The sequence below is a fragment of the Cannabis sativa genome, chromosome 3 (assembly GCF_029168945.1).
Source record: "Cannabis sativa cultivar Pink pepper isolate KNU-18-1 chromosome 3, ASM2916894v1, whole genome shotgun sequence".
In the NCBI taxonomy this organism is placed as follows: Eukaryota; Viridiplantae; Streptophyta; class Magnoliopsida; order Rosales; family Cannabaceae; genus Cannabis; species Cannabis sativa.
Window position 1 is genome coordinate 58,008,483 of NC_083603.1, and position 24,041 is coordinate 58,032,523.

Below are 24,041 nucleotides of genomic sequence, written 5' to 3' on the forward strand. Positions count from 1 at the left end.
ACAAGAGATTTTTTTTTTGTTCGTCTATGTCACGAAGATTAATATAAGGCAGCTATAGCCTATGTGACCAAATATAAATCCGTTATTTGGATGATTAAGCAGTACAAAATTATTAATAGAAACTAGAAGTTAGAATGTGACGATTGACAGTAGCTTAATAGATTTAAATGTATCCTAATTCTATGTTGAAAATGTATGAGATAAGATTGGTAATTATGTGGATACTCTTATGGTTTATGTCGATTGACACAGATATCTGAACAAACCTGTTTGCTAGATTAGCGAGAATTAAGTATAAATAAGAGAGCTACAACAAATTTATAGTTGTTCACTCCTCGTGACGCGATAGTAATGGAGTTACATCTACTTCGTGTTTTTATTTCTCACTCGAATTACAAAATATTGACTAAGTGTTAGGGCTTGAAATTCGACCGAGAAAGTAGAGAGAGATGCTCTGACGATATGGGAACTTTTTCAGAATGTGAAAATAAGGTAGATGATCTCTCCTTCTATAAATAAAGAGGTCCTGTTAAATAATAATTAAGTAATAGAAAAAATTTTAAAAAAATTAGTTTGGGCCGATCTTGGCCATTGATGATGATTCATGATAATCCAGTGGTGAAAAATTGACTCTTGGTCAAAATCGTTAATTTTTAGACTTTAAATCTCGTCCGTTGGATCGTTTTTGGGTTATCAGCTAGAAAAAACCCAACTTTGTTAAGGACAAATTTTGGACCCAAAATCTTTAGAATTAGGATGTAGGTGTGATGCATGACTTGATAGATCTTTGAAATAGCTTCGAAACTCAAGTTGAATCGCGTCAATCAGATAAATATTGAGTGAGTTATGGTCGTTTTACTGAAGGTTGTTTAGCACTTTGCGGCTAGGTTGACAACCTAACACCCAGGTTCACAATCTTACATCAGCATGGACGCTGTGTGAGTGTCAAAACATCACAAACTTGTATTTTTTAATGACTTAGTGATGTGTTCACATTACTTAGTCAGATTCAATGTTCTGGTAAAATTGTTCACCAATTCTCGGAAGTGTCACTGTTTTGTGAAATCAAGAAGAGTCAAAACTTCCTGAATTTGTCGATATCCCACCTTGTTGAAAGGGTGAAATATCAAAGTGCGAATTTGACCTGTCGCAAGTCGTAGCTCTCGTTTACTACAAAAAAATAGTTGAATGCTCGAAACGAAATCGAAGTATAATAAGTAGAATCCAGCACACCAACCACTAGGTCAGCTGTCAACCTAGGTGTTGGGTGTTTCCCGTGGATTGTTTTGACACTCAATGGAATTCAAGATGGAAAACAAGGTGTCCTACCCCATTTTTGACAATTTTAGGAAGAATTCCCGAAGCAGAATTGGTATTTAAGGAGCTGAAACATGCCAACCAGGTTGCATGTGAACTTGGGCGCAAGTTCCAGTGCCATGTCAACCTGGGCGATGGGGCCCTGTTTAGGCTCCCTAGATATCTCGTTTGCTTCCTAAGATCACTTGTATCTTCTTTATTTCTAATGACAGAATAAATATAAGAACACTTTTTTGGGAAAAATGATTGGAAACAGCCCGGGTTGACAAAATATCAACTTGGGCAACGAGTCCAGTTTTTGACCACCAGATGACTCCGTTTGATTCTCAGAAACACTTGTATTAAAATTATTAATGAAAACGAAGAATACTATTGGATGACTTCATTTGAACTACTGATGGAAGTGGCCAAGGTTGACAAAGTGTAAACCTGGGCACAAGCACAGTGCCTAGGTCAACTTGGGCACTAGGTCCACGTTTTGGCCTCTAGGTCGATCCATTTCTCCCCCAAAAGCACTTTTTTCCTCTTTTTGGATGAAGAAAAAGAAAATGCTCAGGATAATTCTTCAATATTGTGGTTTAAAGTACCCCAGGTTGACAACACTACAAAAAAGTGTTACTTTTAGGGACAACTCTTTAGTCACAACATAAATTTTTTGTGACAAAATATGAGTTTTAGTCACAACAAAAAATTATTTGTGACTAAAATATAGCATTTAGACACAAGTTTTCACTAATTTAGTTTTAGTCACAACAAGTATTGTGACTAAAAATATATTTAGTCACAACAAATTGTAATTTTTGTGATTAATACCTTTAGCCACGGACCTTTTAGTCACAACATAGGAATAATAATTTATAATTAGTCACAACTTAATTACTTTTAGTCTCAAATTTTATTGTGACTAAAAGTAAAATTTTTTGTAGTGCAATATGCCAACTTGGGTGCGGGGTGTCTAGGGCACCTAATTCTCTAGGTGCTCAAAACTGAAAGTGCTCTGATTTTGATTCCATTGCCTCAAATATGTTCGTAACAAGTCTAATTCATGTCCCTGTGCAAATTTGTGCTCATTTTCACTAAGACGGGCCTGAAAACCAAAATCCTAGTAGGGTTGTCAACATGGGCGCTGGGCATCTAGGTTGACTTTCGGGATAATGTTTCGTGTATTTTCTGCTTTCCGCGACGACAGCTTGCTGCCGAAAAATTCTGTTGCGTGTTGACATTAGTATTTTGGCCATAACTTCTTCAATACAATTCGAAAATGGCCGATTCAGGATATTCCAATAAGATGAGAACAAGATCTACAGCTTTCATGTAGAGCTCCAAGTCGAATTCTGCTTCAAAGGTCGTCAAAATTTGCAATTAAATTTTGTCATGTCAACTAAATGCATCTCTCCAAATGTGCTAACTGTTGGAATTATATTTATCCAGGATCTTAGATCTACTCACAAGTATGTTGATTTAACAACCTAATATTGAACTTCTAAAACGATGAACTAAACACATAAAAGTTAAGAATAACTTACAGTGATGGCAGCGGAATTAATGTCTCCCTCCACTCAGATCTCTAACCCTTGATTCCTGTCTGTAGCAGAGTATAATCAAGATCTGAGCCCGAAAGTTCTTCAGTTGGATGTGATCCTTCACAGTCTTCCAAACTATAATGAGGTACTGAGTGATGTGTGTGGGCACTTCTCTCTCACTAGGAATTTCGAAATTTCTCTCTTATTTTCTCTCTTGATTTCGTGTGACACAATGCAAAGCAAAGTTTTTCCAAGCACAAGAAGAGTAGAGAGGGGGCGGCTATAAATAGGAAAAGGGAAGAGCACAACTTTCCAAATAAACAGTTTCCTCTTTTACTGTGTAATTGAATAACTGCCTTATTTAGTGTGATCCACCACTTTCCTATTTAGGCTAGGCTTTGATTAGCAATTGTATGGCAATTTAAATTGAAAATAATAATTGGGAAACATGCAAGCATGTGGCCGGCCATGGTGTGTATGGGCCTCACATGGATTTTGCAGTTTCCTCAATTTTATTTCTATTTCTGCAAAAATGCCATTTTTTCAATTCTAATCATTTAAATGCCAAAACTAATTATTTAATAACTAAAATAGATTATTAAATAATATTGCCATTTAAAATAATTATTAATTTAGACATGCAAACTCTCATAATTAATAATTAAACCTAGAAACCCTTTTATTTACAATTTTATCCTCTAAACTGTGAGAATTCACAAATTAGACATAGTCTAACTTTTAGAATTATAATTGATTAATCATAAATCAATTATAGAGTCTTACAAACAGTATAGTCTCAACTAGAATGGGGACCATGGATCTATATACTGAGCTTCCAATAAGTTGAACCGATTTACCAAGTAAATCCCTAACTTATTAATTCCTCGTTGAATCCACTCTTAGAACTTGGAATTGCACTCTCAGACTTATATAGAGCATATCATATGTTTCACGATATCAATATGCTATCTCATTTAACCATTGTTATAATCTTAATGTGATTTAGAGATCCTCTATATAGATGATTTACATCGAGATGGGACCAATTTACCGTTTACACCCCTCAATGTATTTTGCCCATTTGAACACTTTGTTACCTGTAAATGATGTTTTAGTGATCTGATATACAGTCACTGAAACAAGAGCTCATCCATTTACTTCTATTTAACTAAGCTCAAAAGGAATCATCACTTTACTTCTATACACCAGTAGAAGCTATAGATTTCCATATTTATGTTCAGCACTCCCATTCAGTTATGCTATCATGTTCCCAAAATATATGTATTATCCTGACCCAAAGGTAGGCTTTAACTAATAAATCAAAGAACAAGAATAGCAATCCTGAGATTGAGCCTAAGCATATCAGGATTTAGATTCTCTTAATCTAAGATCAACTTCTTACATTGACTTGGAAAGATACAACGGTAAGTTTACAATATCTTTGACCAAGTTCAATATCGGTCCAGTCCAATGCAATATCCATACATTCGAAACCAGTATACTTTGCCAATGTTCTGGAAAGAACATAACACTTACTTCAAGTGTAAGTATACTTCATCGCTGATTATCACATCAGTGTAAATCCAAAACACTGATGAACAGGGACCAAATCTTTTGAATCATATAATCACAATCACATTCCACTGTATTGACGATATTGTAATTGTGAATAACTATATGTTCTGGATTAACTGATTTTGTGCATATATCAAGTATATATATTAAACCATAAACATGTAACATACATGTAATCATAATTCACTTCTAAATTGATAACTAATCAGATTGTAATGAGTTTTATTTAGGGCATAAAACCCAACAAACTCCCACTTGCACTAACATAAAACAAGTTGTACATTACAATCAATCTTTTGTCTTGATCCTCTGATCAAGTGTAGTATATTTGAATCCACCCATATGTCTGGAACCAGGTTCATAAGACTCATGAAACCTCCTTAACTTATGCTTTACTCATCAAGGGATACTGAAATCCTTACTGCCCATTAAGTACATCTGAACAACCAGAAGACATATCTCTCAAATTTTAAAATTTGGAATTGAGATAATGCAGTGTAGAATTTTCTTCAGTAAAATAACTTTCTGGTAATTTTGAATTTACAAAGTTATATCTTCTCTGATGAAGCTTGAATTATTATAGATGGGTTTTAACACTCTTCTATAATGATTCCTCCACCCCCAGAGTAACCACCATCTCACAATTTTTAATGAGTCGATGTGCATATAGGGATCACTAATGCATAGTTCCTTAATAACATATACGTCACTTTTGTAAATCTTTCTTGATTGTCCCCTAATGTTCCCCATTTGATTACATCTCAGATGCCTCACACTTAATAGCAGATGTCTGGTTAGAAACTTTTAACCTTTTACTATTGTTTCTGGGAACATCTCATTGTGACTTATTATCCTAAGCTGAAACTGTAAGTTTCTTTAAGACTAGGTCAACAACATAACAGTCTAGTATTTGAAGTGTAAAATACTTGCTAGAGATTTAAGCAATCAAATCAAGATACCATAAAATATTATGAGGAATAGACATCTTGAATCAAGTCTTTCGAATAGACTATGCAAGAATTCTTCTATCTTACTCTCATAATTCTGATAAGTTATTTGTATCCATGTGAATGGTTAGACTTGTTTTTATCAGAGGTGTTCTTAAGTTCCTATCACAATTATCAACCAAACGAAGATGGGTAAAGAATTTTAATATTCTCCCACTCAACCAAGGTAATGTGATACATTATCAAAGAACTTTAATGGTGTCAATGACTATTACAACAGTGAATTTAAACTGGAACATATAATCAAGATCAAGGATTTATTCTGATAATAGCTAATTTATTATATTATTTCCATGTTTAAAATTATGTGTCACAAAGGGTACTGTAGAATAAAGTCCACCCCTAAGTTTATAGAGATTATGGTCCACCCCTAAAGGTTGGAAATCTCTAAGTGTGATAGAGAGTCTGTGGAGTTGAATACAATCCAGAGTTCATTAGATATAAAAGATCGTTTGAACTGCATATTATTCTTAACTTTTCTCCACCCCTATCAGATCAAAAGATCCTTTTATTAAACAAATTCTCAAATAATTGTTTTTGGAACTAACAATTATTCATAAACATAGAAATAATTTCTAGTGTTTATGTAGTAATAACTCTGTAAGGAGTTTAAATACCTTTTGAATTTGTATCAATAATAAAAACACATACATATGTAAACATAATAAATATAACAATTGGTAATAGATAAGATAAAGTACTGAAGCTCAACTCATAACTTGCAATATATTTGAAAAAGATACTTTATTATAAACCAAAAAAAATTGTTTGCAATATTATGAGAACCAAACAGGGAATTAAGATCCCAAAACTTGAAATCCAAATTGTTTGAAAAACTAAACAATTAATTCAAATGAAAGAGCTTCTTCTTTATTGTAGACAATCTCCATCCACCATCCAGCTTTCTAATCCAACTCGCTAAGACAGCACCCGAGTTTAAGAAGCTTTAGCTATAAGAAGAATAATAAACACAGTTAGTAGTCCAGAATTAATAATCCAAAAGGATAGTAATTCACTAAAAACACATTAGTTTATAAAGAAAATACCTTGTTTCTTTGCGAGATACTTAGGACATCGGGATTTCCAATGGCCTTTCTCATTGCAGTAGAAACACTTTCCTTTTGGTGTATTACCAGAAGCTCCAGCATTTTTGTTCTTAGCTGCATTCGCAGCTTGAGCTTGCTTCTTGGCATTTTTGTACTTTTTCTTATGATTGGATTCGGAAGTAGAAGCAACAAGTGCCTCAGGATTACTCGTCTTATTACCATTTCCAGAATACTGAGGTTTATTCCCTCTTTTCTTGGGACCTCCAATCAAATTTTCATATGTCTGAAGGTCATTGACTAAAGTATGAAAGTCTTGTTCCTTCTTATTCATGACATAATTTGATGTGTAGGCGTAAAATGCGGAGTCGCTATTCAAGATGAGACTCACTTGAGTAGTCTGATCCATTTCAGCACCATGATTCTGGGCTTCCTGGAAATAACTAGCCATCTGGAGAAGGTGATCACGCACATTCTGATGGGGTTCCATCCGTGCGTTGATGAATTTCTTAGTTGCGTCAAAACGAGACTGGATAGATGCCATACCGAATAGCTCAGTTAACTGCGTCATGATTTCTGCAGCCGTGACAGTGTTTGCAAACCTTATTTTCAAGGTGTCAACCATGCTGGAAAGCATGAAGTAACGAGCTTTATTGTTAGCATTCTGCCAACGCTCGAACTTCTCTTTCACAGTTTTGGTTGCATTGTCACCTGGCTGCTCAGGGGACGGCTCAGTCAACACAAACGAGGCACTTTCACCTATGAGAGCAATATGAATGTTCTCTCTCCACTTTGGGAAGTTAGACCCATTTAGCTTATTTTCAGTTAAGAGTGACAACATGGGATTTGACATTTCAATTCAGGATACTACAAGATAACACATAGATATCAATTATGGTTTATCACAAAATCTTATTTAGAAATTATTAGCACACAGAAAGTAGGAATGACTAGAGAAAATACAAAAAAAATTCAATCCTAAATAATTTCCAAGGTTTTCAACAAACTGATATCAGTGTCCCGTTTAGGCGAGAGTCAAAGCTATCATTCATTGAATAGAGTTGTCAGCTCATCTAAAATGGCAAACATTCTAGCAACCTTTTATTCGATCGAAAAGAGAATCTGACGTTGTCCCGTTTAGGCGAGAGTCAAGGTCATTCTTGTTTCATGAGCTTCTACCATTGTTTCATATGTTTGTAAGTCTTATACAGTACCCACCATTAGGGTGATCAATACCAATATAAAACACTTACAGACATACTTATCTTTCGAGATTAAACGGCGCTAACTTGCTAATGAACGTTCCTCCATTAGGGAGGATTACTCACTAAAACAATAGCTATGTAAAACCAACAATGGAGATCGAATATCTTAAAATAATAAAGCTCATTATTTAAAATTGTATTTTCTTCTATTATTTATTTATTTTAAATCTATATATATTTATTAAATTTTAAATTTAGAATAGAATCTAAATACAATTTAATTTAATATCTGTAAAATTAAACTTAGATGGTTAAGAAAATAAAATGAATTATTTCCATCTTAGTGTTAATTTTCCAACAAATATTAAGAAAATTACTTAATTTAAGTTGTATTAATTTAAATTAATTTGCAACTCAAATTAAAATTTTCTACAAATATATATATATATATATATTGTATTTTCAAAAAATATACAATTTTCAAAATACATTAAAATAAATCAAACTTTACTTAGAAAAAATACTTCAAGCAAAAATATTATCTATCTAGATTTTCTTGACTAATTAATCCAATTTCTAATAATATATTTCAGTTCCTTTATTTTAAATTAATCATTAAATGAAAAGATCATTGATTTAAGTTGATTCAAAATTAATTAAAATAATTAATTTACAACTTCAATCTATCTTTCAAGATAAATTCAAAATCATCTTGCACAATTAAATGCAATTTTGAAAAAAAAATGATTAATAAAATAAATAAAATATATTTTGAAAATTATTCAAATTTAAGTTGTTATGGAAATACCCAACTTAAAATAATTTTCTTATTTAATTAAATATCATGAAAATAACAATATCTAAGTATCATTATGAAAATCAACTTAGATATTTAATTTTCAATTTAATTAAATGTATTAAATTCAGGAAATAAATAATTAAGTATAGAGAAGGCTTAATCATTAATTTCCAATTTAATACAAGGAAAAATATCCTTAATTGAATTGTACCAAAATTAACTATTAAACAATTAATTTCACAATCAATGATATTTTTCTATATTAGAAATAATAATTAGTATAGAAATAAATATCTAGAAAATATCTCAATTCTACTAAGTGTCTTTTCAAGATTTGGAAAATATCTGATTTAAGTTATTATAGAAAGAATCTATAATTTACAAACTTAAAATTTTCCAAACAGAATTTAATTAAATATCAAAATTAGGTGGTAACTACCTAATTTAAAGATATTCCCTTTTTAAGTTTAAAACCAACTTAAAATAATATCTTTTAAGAATCTTCAATAACTAATTCCTAGAATTCCTCAGCTTAATATTATTATCAAAATATATTCAAATTTAAGTTAAAAGGAAAAATTAGTAATTACTAATTCATAACTTAAATAAGAATATTTAATGAAATAATAAAAGTAAGTTTCAGAAAGAATCTAGTTAGTTAAAATTCTTTATTTAATTAAATACAAGAAAAATACAAATAGTTTATCTAGAAATGAAATTCATTAAACTATGTTTTTCTTAAATTAATTTCGAAGAAATTAATTATGTTGCTATTCAATTTTATTAGGTCAAACTAGTATAATTAACCTAGCACAGTTATCCAAATCAGGCAAATGGGCCTTCACAATTGGGGTTGTTCATGTGAGGGGGGGCTGGGTCCAGTATGTCGCACCCACTTCTAAGGCTCCCAACTCTCACACAAGGCCCAAAAGAGAGGAATTTAACCTTAAAATGAACAACTGTTATTAATTGAATATGCCCATTGTTGGGTTTTATGCCCTAAATAAAACTCATTTCATATAATCAGATTTACTTATTAATAAAGATCAGAAATAACATTTTATGTTGCATGGTTCACATGATTTATTTCATGATTATAGGTATATAATGTATGAATTCTTTTTAAGTCCAGAACATATGAGTTGGTTAAAGATTATAGTGTTGTCAGCACAGTGGAATATAATCTTTATTATATGTTCAAAAGTTTATTCCCTGATTTGTCAGAACACTGGATTTAGACTGACATGGTATAATCAGCGATAGGTATTCTTACACCTTGGAAAAGTATTATGTCCTTTCCAGGACATTGGCAAAGTTTACCAGTATCGGACCCATGGTCCCCATACTAGTTGAGGCCATACTGCTTGTAAGACTCAGTTAATTGATTTTAATTAATCAATTAAAATTCTAAAAGTTAGACTATGTCTACTTTATGAATTTTCACTAAGCAAGGGCGAAATTGTAAAGAAAAGAGATTTTAGGTTTATTTATTAATTAAGATATTTTATATGTCTAAATTAATAAGTATATTAAATGGAAATATTATTTGATAATTATTTCCAAGTTATTAAATAATTAGAATTGACATTTAAAAGGTTAAATTGGAAAATTGGCATTTTTGAGAAAATGGGAATGGAAAATAACAAAATGGGAAAGTTACAAAGTGAGGCCCAATACCCTTTGTATGACCAGCCCTATGCATAGGAAATTCCATTTGTAGTTTCCATTATTTTAATGCCATACAATTCTAACCTAAACCTCGAGGGTTTTCTATAAATAGAAAGTGTTGGCTTGAGGAAACTAAGACACACATCTTTGATCACTTTGTTTCTCTCAGAAAAAGCCTCACTCGCGTCTCTCTCTTTTCTTCTCTCTAAATTTCGAAACTTTGAGTGAATGAGTAGTGCCCACACACATCAAGTGGTATCTCAATCATAGTATGGAAGACTATGGAATTTCTGCATCAAAGAAGGAGAAAAGAAGATCCAGGTTCAGATTTTGGTGATGCTCTGCTACAGAAAGGAATCAAGGGCTAGAGATCTGAACGGAAGGAGTCATATTATTCCGCTGCACCCACTGTAAGGTTTTTCTAACTTTATATGTGTTTATTTTCATTGTTTTAGAATTCATATTAGGTTGTTAATCCAACATACTTGTTAGTAAATCTAGATCCTGGTAAAATAATTTCCAACAACTGGCACCAGAGCCATGGTAATGATTTACTTTCATGTAATATGAATTAAAACGATGATTGTTATGTTCTGTGTTGATTTGGATGGTTTCATGTTGGTTTATGTGTTGTTTGATGAATGTTGATGTTGTACAGTTTCGTTTTCCATGAAAAATATTTTTTCAATTTTTGAAAATATTTTATTTGGATTCCTTGTGAAAAATTGAGCAATTTTCGTTTTTACGGAACTCGATTCCGATAAAAATTGAGAAAGATATGAATTTTGGAAAATCGGGATTCAAGGCTGTCAAGGGTGGTGCTCGTGCGCACCAGACCCTCGGATCAGCCTCCCCATCCGCGCGCGTAAGCCTGGGCGTGCACCCTGCAGCTGACCGAGGCTTCTCGGTCGAAGACCCTGCAAGCGCCGAGTTTTCTCGGCGCCCCTCCCTCGTCCGCGCGCGTAGACAGGCTACTTGCAGCCTCCTGGGCTGCTGCATGCAGCCACTTTCCCAAAATTGCGATTTTTGGGATTTTTTCCCAAAAATCCAATTTTTTCATGAGATTGTCTCCAAAATTCATTTTTCCATTTTTAAATATTTCTAAATTGAAATGTTTCCAATTTTAGATATTTTCAATTTGGAATTTTTCCAATTTTAAATATTTCTATTTTGGATTGTTTCCAATTTTTACATATTTCCTATTATGGTGAGATTTAAAAATTTGTTAAGTTCTTTAATATTTATTTATTATTTAATTATAAGATTAGATATTTTGATATTTAAGATATTTTAAATTAAAAGATAACTTTGTCTTTTTATTTAAAATATTATATTAAAATTATCTTATATGACAAATTAAATAATTAATAAATTTGAAATTAACATAGATATTTTTATAGATATACTTACCATAATGTTTTCAAATTCAAAAATTTGTTATTTTGTTAAATATTTAATTATTTATAAATTATAAGTTTAAAAATGATATTTTTTTCTATATATATCATTTTTTCCTTATTAGAAATTTATAAATCATATCTTAAATGTTTAAATAACATAGATATTTTTGTAGAGATTTGAATATTGCTTAATTTGAGATATTTTGACATATAATTATGGTAATTATTATTCATTTATTATTTTATTCCTAAAATAATAATTATCTAACCAAATCTATTTTAAAATTGGTTTATTTTATTAAATTATAAGATCTGAAAGTGATATTGAAGATTCTTTCCTTTCAAATCATTGATCTTATTAGATATTTAATTTTGATTCAAATTAACCTAGATATTTTAAAATTAGTTTCCTTTATTTGGTTAGTTTAAGAATAATAATTTAATTATATTAATATCTTATTTCACATCTGTTACATGGACAATGTTTGTTTATTTAATATTGTTTATTCAAAACTTTTTAACAAACCTATTATTTATCTGATCTAAATTGCTATGATTAACTTGTTGACAGATCATGATCCAATGATCTGATTTTAATCATAGTCCAATTGACGATAGATCTTATAAATAATTTGTAACAGGTAAATTTTGTACTTCTTTCATCTGTGTAAACCTAGTAACATGATAGGGCCCATCCAAATCATTTGACCTGTGTGAGCCTATATGTTTGCTTTTGGGCTTAGATACATATAGGGAGCCCATTTAAGTTTTTACTAAGTAAATGGACTAGGTTGCTAAAATAAATTTTGACATAAGGAAATTTATTTAGGCCCAATTAGATTTGGGCTTATTCAATGAATAACAATTGTTTATTTTAAGGTTAAATTCCTCTCTTTTGGGCCTTGTGTGAGAGTTGGGGGCCATAGAAGTGGGTACGACATATTGAACCCAGCTCCCCCTCACATGAACTACCCCAATTGTGAAGGCTCATTTGCCTTATTTAAATAATTGTATTAGGTTAATTATATTAGTCTAACCTAATTAAAATTGAATTAGCAACATAATTAACTTTTAAAATATATGAAATTTATTTTTCATTATAATATTTTAAAGTTAATTTTAGAAAAACACTTAGTCAATGATATATTCTAGATAGTTATTTCTAGTACTAGTTATTATTTCTAATATTAAATAGGAAAATATCATTGATTGTGAAATTAATGGTCTCATAATTAATTTTGGTACAATCTAAGTTTAGTATATTTTCCTAGTATTAAACTAGAATTAATAATTAAGTTTCCTCTTTACTTAATTATTTATTTCTTGAATTTAATACATTTAATTAAATTGAAAATTTCAATATCTAAGTTGATTTTCATCATGATACTTTAATATTGTTATTTTCATGTTATTTAATTAAAGTTGAAAATTATTTTAAGTTTGGAATCTTATTTCACAATAACTTAAGTTTGAATAATTTTCAGAATATATTTTATTTTATTTTATTAATCATTTCCCAAAATTTCGAAATTACATTTCTTTAATGTAGAAATTTCGAATTTTATTTGAAAAATAGATTAAAGTTGAAAATTATTTATTTAATTTTGGACCAACTTAAATCAGTGACTTTTTCATTTGATGGTTAATTAAAATAAATGAACTAAAATATATTATAATTAGAAATTGAATTAATTAGTCTATGAAAAGTCTAGATAGTTATTATCTGTTTTGTTTGAAGTATTTTTCTAGTGTATTTAATTAAATAGAAAATTAATATTTAAGTTGATTTTTTAATCATGATACTTAAATATTTGAAATTTTTCTTAGATATTTAATTAAATAGGAAAATTATATTTTTTGTTGAAAATTAATTTTTATTAATTAATTTTGGGCCAACATAAAATTAGAGTAATTTTCTAGGATTTATTTTATTTTATTTTAAAGCATTTTCGAAAATGCAATATATATTTATAGAAAATTAAATTAGAGTTGTAAATTAATTCAAATTAATTTTTGAAACAACTTAAATTGAATAATTTTCTAAATATTTATGGAAATTATTACTAAGATGGAAATAATTCACGTTATTTATCCATCTAAGTATAATTTATAAATATTAAATTAAAATTTATATTTGGAATTTTTCATTCTAAATTGGAAATTTTAATTGAATAAATATATATTTAAAATAAATGGATTAAAATAAATATTAGAAGAAAATACAACCTTCATTAAATAATGAGCTTTATTATTATAAGGATATTCGATCTCCATTGTTGGTTTTACATAGCTATTGTTTTAGTGAGTAATCCTCCCTAATGGAGGAACGTTCATTAGCAAGTTAGCACCGTTTAATCTCGAAAGATAAGTAATCTTGTAAGTTTTTTTATATAGTTTATGCTCACCCTAATGGTGGCGACTGTATAAGACTTGCAAGAATATGAAACAATGGTGGAAGATCATAAGATAGAATAGCCTTGACTCTCGCCTAAACGGGACAACGCGGATTCACATCTTGATCGAATAAAAGGTTGCTAGAATGTTTGACATTTTAGATGAGCTGACAACTCTATTCAATGAATGATAGCTTTGACTCGCCTAAACGGGACACTGATATCAGTTTGTTGAAAACCTTGGAAATTATTTAGGATTGTATGTTTTAGTATTTTCACTTGTCATTCCTACTTGCTATGTGCTTCATAATTTCTGAATTGTGTATGAATTTGTATTGAACCATGTTATTTTCTGTTATTAAATTATAGTTTAATTTCGAATCTTCATTGTTGGTCTAACTTGATTTGTTTTTCTAATGAGATAAATCCCTAATGGATTTTCACTATTAGACTAACATAATAGTGTTAGATCTCGAAAGATAAATATTGTAAATGCAACATCTAGCTGTTCATCAATTGATGACACTTTAGACTAGTATTTTACAATATGAAACAAGAAGATTGTATAAATAAGATTACTTTGACTCTCGCTAATCGGAGCATCGTTGGATTCTTATTTAAAACGAAATTATCCTAATTCCTCTTAGCTTATTCATTTCGAATTAGCTTAATGACATATCATTGGATGAATGGTCTATAAATCATATAAAGTCTTATTTTCTCTTAAGAAATTAGATGACGCATATGATTATATTCCCGGAATTCTATCCCAAAATGATATAAATCCTCAATCTTAGATATCTCCTACTTGTATAGGCAAATCATAGAGTTAGATTAGTAGTGGTGGTCCAAGAAAGAATTACTAATTATACAGTTACACTTTCACAAGTGTTTCATAACCATTTTCTATCAATGGATTTAAACTGTATGAGTTTAGTATTCTGTGACCAGAATCCACTTGCACTATTTTAAGAACTCTTTGATGTAACTAAACTTAAGTCATCAAAAGATACAACCACATATTTTATAAATCTAAGGCATTTGTATCTTGTTCATAGTGGTTTTGACAAGATCATTCTCTGCAAAGAGTTAATATGCCTATATCCACTGAAAGTAAGTTCATCTCATTCGTAGATGGATGTACATTCAGGGGTGGATATGAGTTTTCGTTGTATTCTTAAAATGATCACTCTAGATTTTACCTTATGCAAAAGAAATTTGAAATGTTTGAAAAATTTCATGAATTTCTAGCAATGGAAAGTGGTTAAAGATCTTGCGAACTGATAGGGGTGGAGAAAAAGTTAGTAGATATGCAGTTCAAAGATCATTTAATTTGATTTTTGAATTATATCCAAACTTACCTCCCCAGAAATTCGAATTGCACATTGATGATTAGTTACTAGTCGTTGCCTAAATCCTTCTATGGAAATAAAATTTCAGAATGATGCAATGGTTGTATACTTAATGTAAATCATTACTAGATTCATGGATGACCTAATCGAAATCTTAAGAAAAGCTAGAACTGCTAACCCTGGTTTGCATGTTTGTTAGCTATTCTAAGTGATTAGGGGTGGAGCATCCCATAGTCATTAGATAAGAAAGTGTTTGTTTAAACAAATACTGCTTTTCTAAGAAAATGACTAAGTCTGAAAATAAAGTAGCAAATAAAGGAGATATTTTTTTTCTTGATTCCAAAAGTGTTCTATCATCTTATTTTACAAGATGATCCCACTGCCTCTGTTGTCTTAACACAACTGAAGAGGTCTATACCATTTAGTTTTCTTTGACATAGTTCACGGTACCTTGTTGTAGTGGGAGAGTTTCTAGGAACTCACCTTCTTATAACTTGGAAGACACTAGTGATTAAAATCCATTGTGAGTTTAAACAAGTAATGGATTGTCAAGATAAGAAACTAAGAAGAAAGCCAATAGAACTATGGTTTGATCCATTCACATGGAGTAACCTAAAGTTTTCTATTACAAGGAGATGAAAGGAAATTTTCGTTCATAAGTCTATTCAATGGACTTAACAAAACTTCCTGTTCCTAGTATTATAGGTTTGAGTTTATCTAAACCTATGGCTTGTGGTATACCTGGAAATTACTTACTCTAATGCAAGCATGAGATGCTGATGCATTTTCTTTCCAATGGAAATCTATAGAAGCTTCACAACTTCTTAGATATAGATTTTATTTATCTAAGGAAAAGTCTCAACTATTCCAGAGAAGATAAAGCCATGAAAGAATTTCTTGAATCAACAGTGAGAGGTCTCAGATATGCTTTAGTATGCCTTAGACCAGACACCTGCTGTTGAGTGGGAGTAATGAGTAAGTATCAGATTAATCCAGGAGAAGAACATTGGAAGAAAATCAAGTAAATTTTAAGATTAAGAAGAGGAACTATATGTTAGTCAATAAGGGTGGTTTTGAAACTCTTAGACTACACCACATCAGATTTCAAGACTTGCCTTTGTGCTAGAAAGTCTGCTGATGAGATGGTGATTACTTTGGGGGTGGAGTAGCGATTTTGGAGAAGTGTAAAAACCTATCTGAAATCTCTTGGTCTACCAGAGAGAGACTGAATGTTAAAAGTTGCAGGAAAGATACTTATTCAGTCTAAGGAAAGTTCTATACATTTGTGGCAGTGTTCCAACTTGCCTTAACTACTAGGGTTACTTCCTGAATAACAAAAGAGTAGTTGCCCAAAAGTATAGAATCCAGTATCCCAAAAGAGTAGACATATAGAGAGGAATTTCACATTATCAAGGATTTTGTGATTAAGGAAGAGTAATGGTGGAGAAGAGGTTGTGTTTAATTCAACCTGTCAGATCCTATTACGAGGAGTTTACTACTATTACACTTGATTGGTATATCAAGGTGTTAATGATTATTTGAAATGCACTTTTTGTTTTATATTAGTGCAAGTGGGAGTTTGTTGGGTTTTATGCCCTAAATAAAACTCATTTCATATAATCAGATTTACTTATTAATAAAGATCAGAAATAACATTTTATGTTGCATGGTTCACATGATTTATTTCATGATTATAGGTATATAATGTATGAATTCTTTTTAAGTCCAGAACATATGAGTTGGTTAAAGATTATAGTGTTGTCAGCACAGTGGAATATAATCTTTATTATATGTTCAAAAGTTTATTCCCTGATTTGTCAGAACACTGGATTTAGACTGACATGGTATAATCAGCGATAGGTATTCTTACACCTTGGAAAAGTGTTATGTCCTTTCCAGGACATTGGCAAAGTTTACCAGTGTCAGATGTATGGAGTATACATCGGAAGGGAACGATATTGAACTTTGATTAGATATATTAAAATTTACTGTAATATCTATTCCATTCAATATCACCCGTTGATCCTAGATCAAATGATCTTAATCCTGATATGATTAGGTTCGATCTCAAGAGTACTATACATGTTCTTTGATTTGTTAGTTAAGCCTACTTTTAGGTCAAGGTGATACGTACATTTTGGGAACATGATAGTATAATTGAGTGGGAGCGCTAACATAAATATAGAATCTATAAAATCTGTAGGAATTTAGAAGTGAAATGATGATATCCTTCGAGCTTGGCTAAACAGAGATAAATGGTGGAGATCTCATTTCACTTCGCTGAAATATCATTTATACGGAGCTAAGTGTTTTAAGGATAAAATACATTGAAGGTGTAACGGTAATTTAGTGTCTATTCGATGTAGATCATCTATTAGAGGGTTATTGATCAAATTAGGATTATAACAGTGGATAACTAATGACGTATCTATATCATGGAACATATAGAGCGTTCTATATGACTGAGAGTGCAATTCCAAGTTTGAAGTGTGGATTCAATAAGGAATTAATAAGTTAGGGAATTTACTTGGTAAATTCGGTTCGACTTATTGGAAGCTCGAAAATATAGGCCCATAGTCCCCATACTAGTTGAGACCATACTGCTTGTAAGACTCAGTTAATTGATTTTGATTAATCAATTATAATTCTAAAGTTAGACTATGCCTAGTTTATGAATTTTCACTAAGCAAGGGCGAAATTGTAAAGAAAAGAGATTCTAGGTTTATTTATTAATTAAGATACTTTATATGTCTAAATTAATAAATATATTAAATGACAATATTATTTAATAATTATTTTTAAGTTATTAAATAATTAGAATTGGTATTTAAATGGTTAAAATTGAAAAATTGGCATTTTCGAGAAAATGGGAATGAAAAATAACAAAATGGGAAAGTTGCAAAGTGAGGCCCAATTTCCTTATATGGTCGCCCACTATGCAAATGGTTTACCATTTTATTTTTCCATTATTTTAATACCATACAATTCTAACCTAAACCTAGAAGGCATTCTATAAATAGAAAGTATTGGCTTCAGGAAACTCATGACTTTGCATATTGTTCCTTTCAGAAAAAGCCATGCGCCACCCTCTCTCTCTTTTCTTCTCTTCAATTTCGAAATCCTTGAGTGAATGAGTAGTGCCCACACACATCAAGTGGTATCTCAATCATAGTGTGTAAGACTGTAGGAGAATCCAAACAACAAGAAGGAGTATCAGCGTCAAAGGAAGGAGAGAAAGAGATCCAGGTTCAGATCTTGATTATGCTCTGCTACAGAAAGGAATCAAGGGCTAGAGATCTGGACGGAAGGAGTCATTATATTCCGCTGCACCCAATGTAAGGTTTACTAAACTTTATATGTGTTTATTTCATTGTTTTAGAATTCATATTAGGATGTTAATGAAACATACTTGGTAGTAAATCTAGATCCTGGTTAAATATTTCCAACACGACCTTTGGGTGTAATCCGAGTTATATTTGGAGAAGTGTGTTTGAGGCTAAGGAGTTAGTTCGGGCTGGGGTTCGGCGATTGGTGGGTGATGGTTCTACCGTTAATATCTTGTCTGAGCCTTGGCTTCCTAATGTGATGAACCCTTTCATTGAATCTGTCCATCCGGGTCTTGTGGGAAAGTCAGTTGACTCTTTAATGAAAGTCGGGCTGGTTGAATGGGATGGGGAAGTATTAGCTGATGTGCTCACTGCTAGAGATCAAGCTTTGGTGTGGAAAATTTCGCTTAGTAGTCATATGAGTTCTGATTTGTGGTACTGGTTACATGATGCGTCAGGGGTTTTCACTGTGAAGAGTGCATATTCTCTGCTTCAATCAATTAAATCCAACAGAGATATCCCAGATAGCTCTGGGTTCTGGCGGCTCTTATGGCAGTTACAGCTCCCTCCAAAGGTTCTTAATTTTCTGTGGAGATCTTCTACCAACAGTCTCCCAACTCGGTTTCATCTTTCCACAAAACATGTTCCAATTGCTGCAACATGTCCGTTCTGTCTTGCTGCTCCTGAGACGACTCTGCATGTGCTGGTGCAGTGCTCTTTTGCTCAAAGTTGCTAAAGCAAGGTTCCAATTACTGTTGTGGCGCATGATGCAATGTTGTTCTCAAGTTGGTTCGAAGCGGGTTTGGCATCGTGGAATACGGCCGAGGCTCTTGAGGCTGGTATGGTTTGTTGGTCAATTTGGACTCCTCGTAACGATTTGGTCTGGAACTCCAAACACCCTGATGCGAGTGAGGTAGTGGCAATGGCTCAGTTAAATTATGTTGATTGGTTTAATGCTCAAAAATTTAATGTCACAGATGCAAGATTAAACGGGCCGACTGCACTACCTGTGGAGCAATGGACAACACTCGATTTCCCTTTTATCAAAGTTAATGTGGATGGTGCACTTTTTTCCGCCCAGAGGCGGTATGGACTGGGTTTGGTTGCAAGGTCTGCTGCGGGTTGGGTTTTGGGGGCCAGAAGCTTATCTAGAGAAGGTGCTCTGCAGCCTCATATTGTCGAAGCCATTGGAATCAAGGAAGCTCTCTCTTGGAGTAAAGCAAATTGATGGTCACATGTTGTCATTGAGTCGGATTGTTTAAGGGTCATTAATGATTTGCAAAACTTCAAAAATATGGCTTCTCGTTATGACCATATTCTTTATGATTGTATGACTTTGGTTGCTGATTTTGATATTATTTCTTTTAATTTTGCTAAGCGGTCTGCTATTAAGGTTGCACATGGTTTGGCGCGATCTTCTCTTTCTGAGGCTGACCGTACTTTTAGTAGAGACTCCTTACCTTTTATTATTGCATCCTTGGTTTTGGATAATTTAGTTTAATGAAATTTAACCATTATTCAAAAAAAAAAAAAAAAATCTACATTATATTTAATAAAAAATATTTTATTAAATAATAATAGTATATTCTCTTAAAATTTTAGCAGAAACATATATCAAATTAAAATATCTTTACCGGCTAAAATAACCCAAACACTTCAGTCCTTTGACATTGTTTTAACTTTTTCATGAGTCTTATATTGTAGCAATTTTTTAACATTAATTATTATCCAGTTTAATTTGCCCATTTCGAAAGTTATATTTGTAGAGATGTTTTTTTTTTCTTTTCCCTTCTACATGTTTTTAACAAATTCATGAACACTAACTAAAGCCGCAATATCACCAAAAGTGAAGGAGGCTCTGTTAGGAAGTTACCACAACCAAATCAACATCTTCATCACAATTGTTTTTTTTTTTCATCCAACACTGCATAAGAAAATTCTTTGAACAAATATGAATTGAAACTCAACATCTTGGCTCCAAATAAAACTGTATCATACATAATGTTAGAAATAATTGGGGAAAAAGAGAAAACAGACAATATAAGTTACATACTCACAAAAAGGCTTTAATTTTCATACACTGAGTTTATCCATCTCCCTCCTAAGTGCATTTGCTCTCACCAAGCTCCCAATAGTATTCACAGCCAACTTCAAATCCTCCAATGGATTCCCAGGCACAACCCTCTTATACAAGTAGCTATCAAAAGTCATCTTCTGCACATACTCATCCGCACACATCTCCACAAAAGCCTCTCTGGCCGGATTAGACCTGTAGAAAACCTTCTGCAAAATATCCAACACCTTGTATGTAGGCCAATAAGTCTTGTCCCACTTCTCCAAGTACTTCCTCAAGTCCCCTTCATCCACCATCCTCTTCCCATTCTCCGAACCCTCCACAATCGCCTCGGCACACATCCTCCCACTCTTGGCTGCAAAATAGATGCCTTCACCGGAGCATTTGGTCACGTAACCAGCTGCATCACCAACCAAGGCCACTCTCCCTGCTAGCCTGCGGGGGCGAGGGTGTTCAGGGATTGGATGTGCTTCGACTCGAATGATCTTGCCGCCTAAAATCTTGTCCTTGGCACGGTTTCTTGTTGCTAATTGGAACTTCTTGATGTCTCCTTTGTGTGTCACTGTCCCAGTACCAACAGCCACATGGTCACACTTGGGGAAAACCCAGCCGTAAAAATCAGGTGAAACGTCGTCACCTACGTACATCTCAGCTAGGTTCTCATAGTACACCATTTTCTCATCAGGGATTTTGATTCTTTCCTGAAAATATACAATGCAAAATCAAGATTGAAAAATTCTCTTACACAAATGTATTGGATAGCATAAGATTACACATCAGTATTGATCATTGGTTTCAATCATCACCTAATAAGATACTCCCTTATATTATTACAGCTATTGGTGCATAAAAATGTCAACATAAGCCATAAGAATAATCTAAGTGCAAATTAATTAACAACAGAAAATTCTAAGTTCTAACTTCGTCTCTATAGTGAAAACAAAAAACCCAACACCAACACGATAGAAGAATCTTAGGCTGTAATACCTGAAAGGCAATGGCGTATTCATAATCACCGGCACCGATGGACTTAGCGACTCTGGAATTAGCACCATCGGCTCCAATCACAGCATCAACCTCCAATGTCTTCTTATCGCCTGTTCCACCGGCCCTTCCATCATATTCCGTGAAATGCAGAACGTACGGAGCGTTATCCTCTGTAGGCATATCCATTTTCAGGAACAGCCCATTGATCACCTTAGCCCCATTCTCCGTCGCCCGGTTCCTCATATACGCGTCCAGAACCTCTCGCCGTACCATTCCAATGTACTCGTGGGGCTTCAGTGTCTGGCCGATATCGACGGCGACGTTCGACGGCGAAATCATCTTCATCTTCGTCACCTTCCTGTCGATGATGTCCAGAGGCAAATCGAATTCTCCAACCATGCACAGCGGGATGGCTCCCCCGCATGGCTTGCAATTATCCAGCTTCCGCTCGATCAGGAACGTCTCGATCCCTCCCTTGGCAAGGGTTTCAGCGGCAGCACCACCAGCTGGTCCTCCACCGATGATTGCCACTCGCAGGTTTCGGCCGGTAACTTTAGGACTGAATTTACCGGCGACGACTCGGAATCGGCGAGGGGTTTTGACATTGATTAAAGGTTTTGCTTGGACAGTAAAATGGTGCTTCTCCAGCGACGATTGGCGGAGGCCAACGAAAGATTTGAGGGCAATGGAGGTCATTTTGCTTCGAGTTTCTGCGACTCGTGGAAGGCCGAGGATGAAGATAGTGGTGGAGCTCCAGTGAGAAGAACACTGAAGTGAGATTTTTGTTTAATATTTATTATTAATTATTATAATTTGTTTTTGGTGGATATGGTTTGGGATATCAGGGTATGCTGGCCGTTAGATTATAGAAATGAACGGGTGAGATTCGATGTGGATAGATTTTTGGGGGTTTTATTTGTATTTTTGTGGGTCTGGTAATGTGTGATGGCTTGGAAATGTAACGATCGTTGAGAGTGGCTCTTGTATTGCCACGTCGTCTGCTCTTTTATTTTAGTGTATCAGCTGTCGAAATATTTCACTACATGCAGCCAATAGTTTTTCGCCACGCTATATAATAAGACTTTTCCTGGAAGACCCTATTTACCACCAGTTGTCAATATACGAAGCACCCAGAGAAAAAGATAGGTTTTAACTTTAGTTTTAAGGCTTTTTGATTGCATTGTTATTTAATATAATGGTAAATAATATTTTGGATCTTCTGTTTTACGAAAGGTACTTGTTAAATTAAATGATAAAATAGATCTTATATTTTTTAAAATGGTAAAAATAAGACCTTAAACTCAATTTTCAATAATTTTTTTTTTTAATATAACTTACTTTAAGATAATTTTTAACATTTTTCTTCAAAAAAAAAAAAAAAATTTTTAACATGAATAAATATAGAAAATAGAACCAGTTTTATCATAACATATCTAGATCAGATTATAATTAAGTTTTATTTTGACAAAAAATTAGTTCAGAGTCCTATTCGTATAATTTTAGAAAATACAGTATCCATTTTGTTATTTAACAAAACAAAGGATCCAATTGGTAACTTTTACAAAATACATGGTCTAAAATGATATTTACCCTATTATTTTTTATATTAACTTGTATTAATAGATTAGATTATGTTATAATATATTTTTAATAAACTCGACCCCAATACCGACCCGAGACCTAGACTGGAAATCTCAAACTTGTATTAAATTAATTTTTATATATGTTGAAGTGTACGTACAATTTTATAATTTTATTAGGTACAAATAAATTCAAATCTTTGTCCCAAATTAAGCGTTTTTTTTTTTTTTTATATAATATCATTTCTAACTAGCAAAAAGCCAAAACTAATTGGGTCCCCTAGCGGAGGGACACAAACTAACTCCCCTGGCAGAAACAAAGCCAGAATTGGAAACAGACCCAATTGGGAGTGTAATCAGTTGCGAGACGAGATACAATTTCTGATAAGGAAAAAGCATGCCTCTCTTCAACGATATGTGCGACCTGAAGCTGCAGCTGGAGGAAATGCACCTCTCCAGCCTGTGCCTATAGCATGTACGCTCGATATAGTGATCGGAGGCCCACACCTGATTAGGAATTTGAGAAAGGCCTTAAAGAGGTATGCAAGGTCTTTACGACATAAACCAAGAGCAGAAGTATTGGAGGTTGCAGAGCGTCTTCCAAAATCTCAACACCACGAGTGTGATCCAACCACATTTAGAGAATCCGACTCAGATCATGTCAGGTACCCTCACAACGATTTATTAGTTGTTGAGCTGCAAATAACAAACATGATGGTGGCAAGAGTGATGATCGATGACGAAGCATCTTCGAACATTCTATTTAAACAAACCCAAGAGAGAATGGGTTTG

At 32.7% G+C, this 24,041-nt stretch overlaps 1 protein-coding gene across 1 annotated transcript; it reads right to left on the reverse strand.

Moving 5' to 3' along the window:
- Window positions 1-20,560: 20,560 nt before the first annotated feature.
- Window positions 20,561-22,711, reverse strand: LOC115709045 (geranylgeranyl diphosphate reductase, chloroplastic). The gene is made up of 2 exons (XM_030637074.2): window positions 21,670-22,711; window positions 20,561-21,383 (listed from the first exon to the last, which is right to left on the reverse strand). The coding sequence occupies exons 1-2, from the start codon at window positions 22,363-22,365 to the stop codon at window positions 20,682-20,684; spliced, it is 1,398 nt and encodes a 465-aa protein (XP_030492934.2). The 5' UTR covers window positions 22,366-22,711; the 3' UTR covers window positions 20,561-20,681.
- Window positions 22,712-24,041: the final 1,330 nt, after the last annotated feature.

Coding starts and splice junctions, on each gene's coding strand:
- LOC115709045 (XM_030637074.2), bottom strand. CDS start 22,365: ATGACCTCCATTGCCCTCAAATCTTTCGTTGGCCTCCGCCAATCGTCG. Junction 21,384..21,669: donor AATACGCCATTGCCTTTCAG/GTATTACAGCCT, acceptor GTATATTTTCAG/GAAAGAATCAAAATCCCTGA.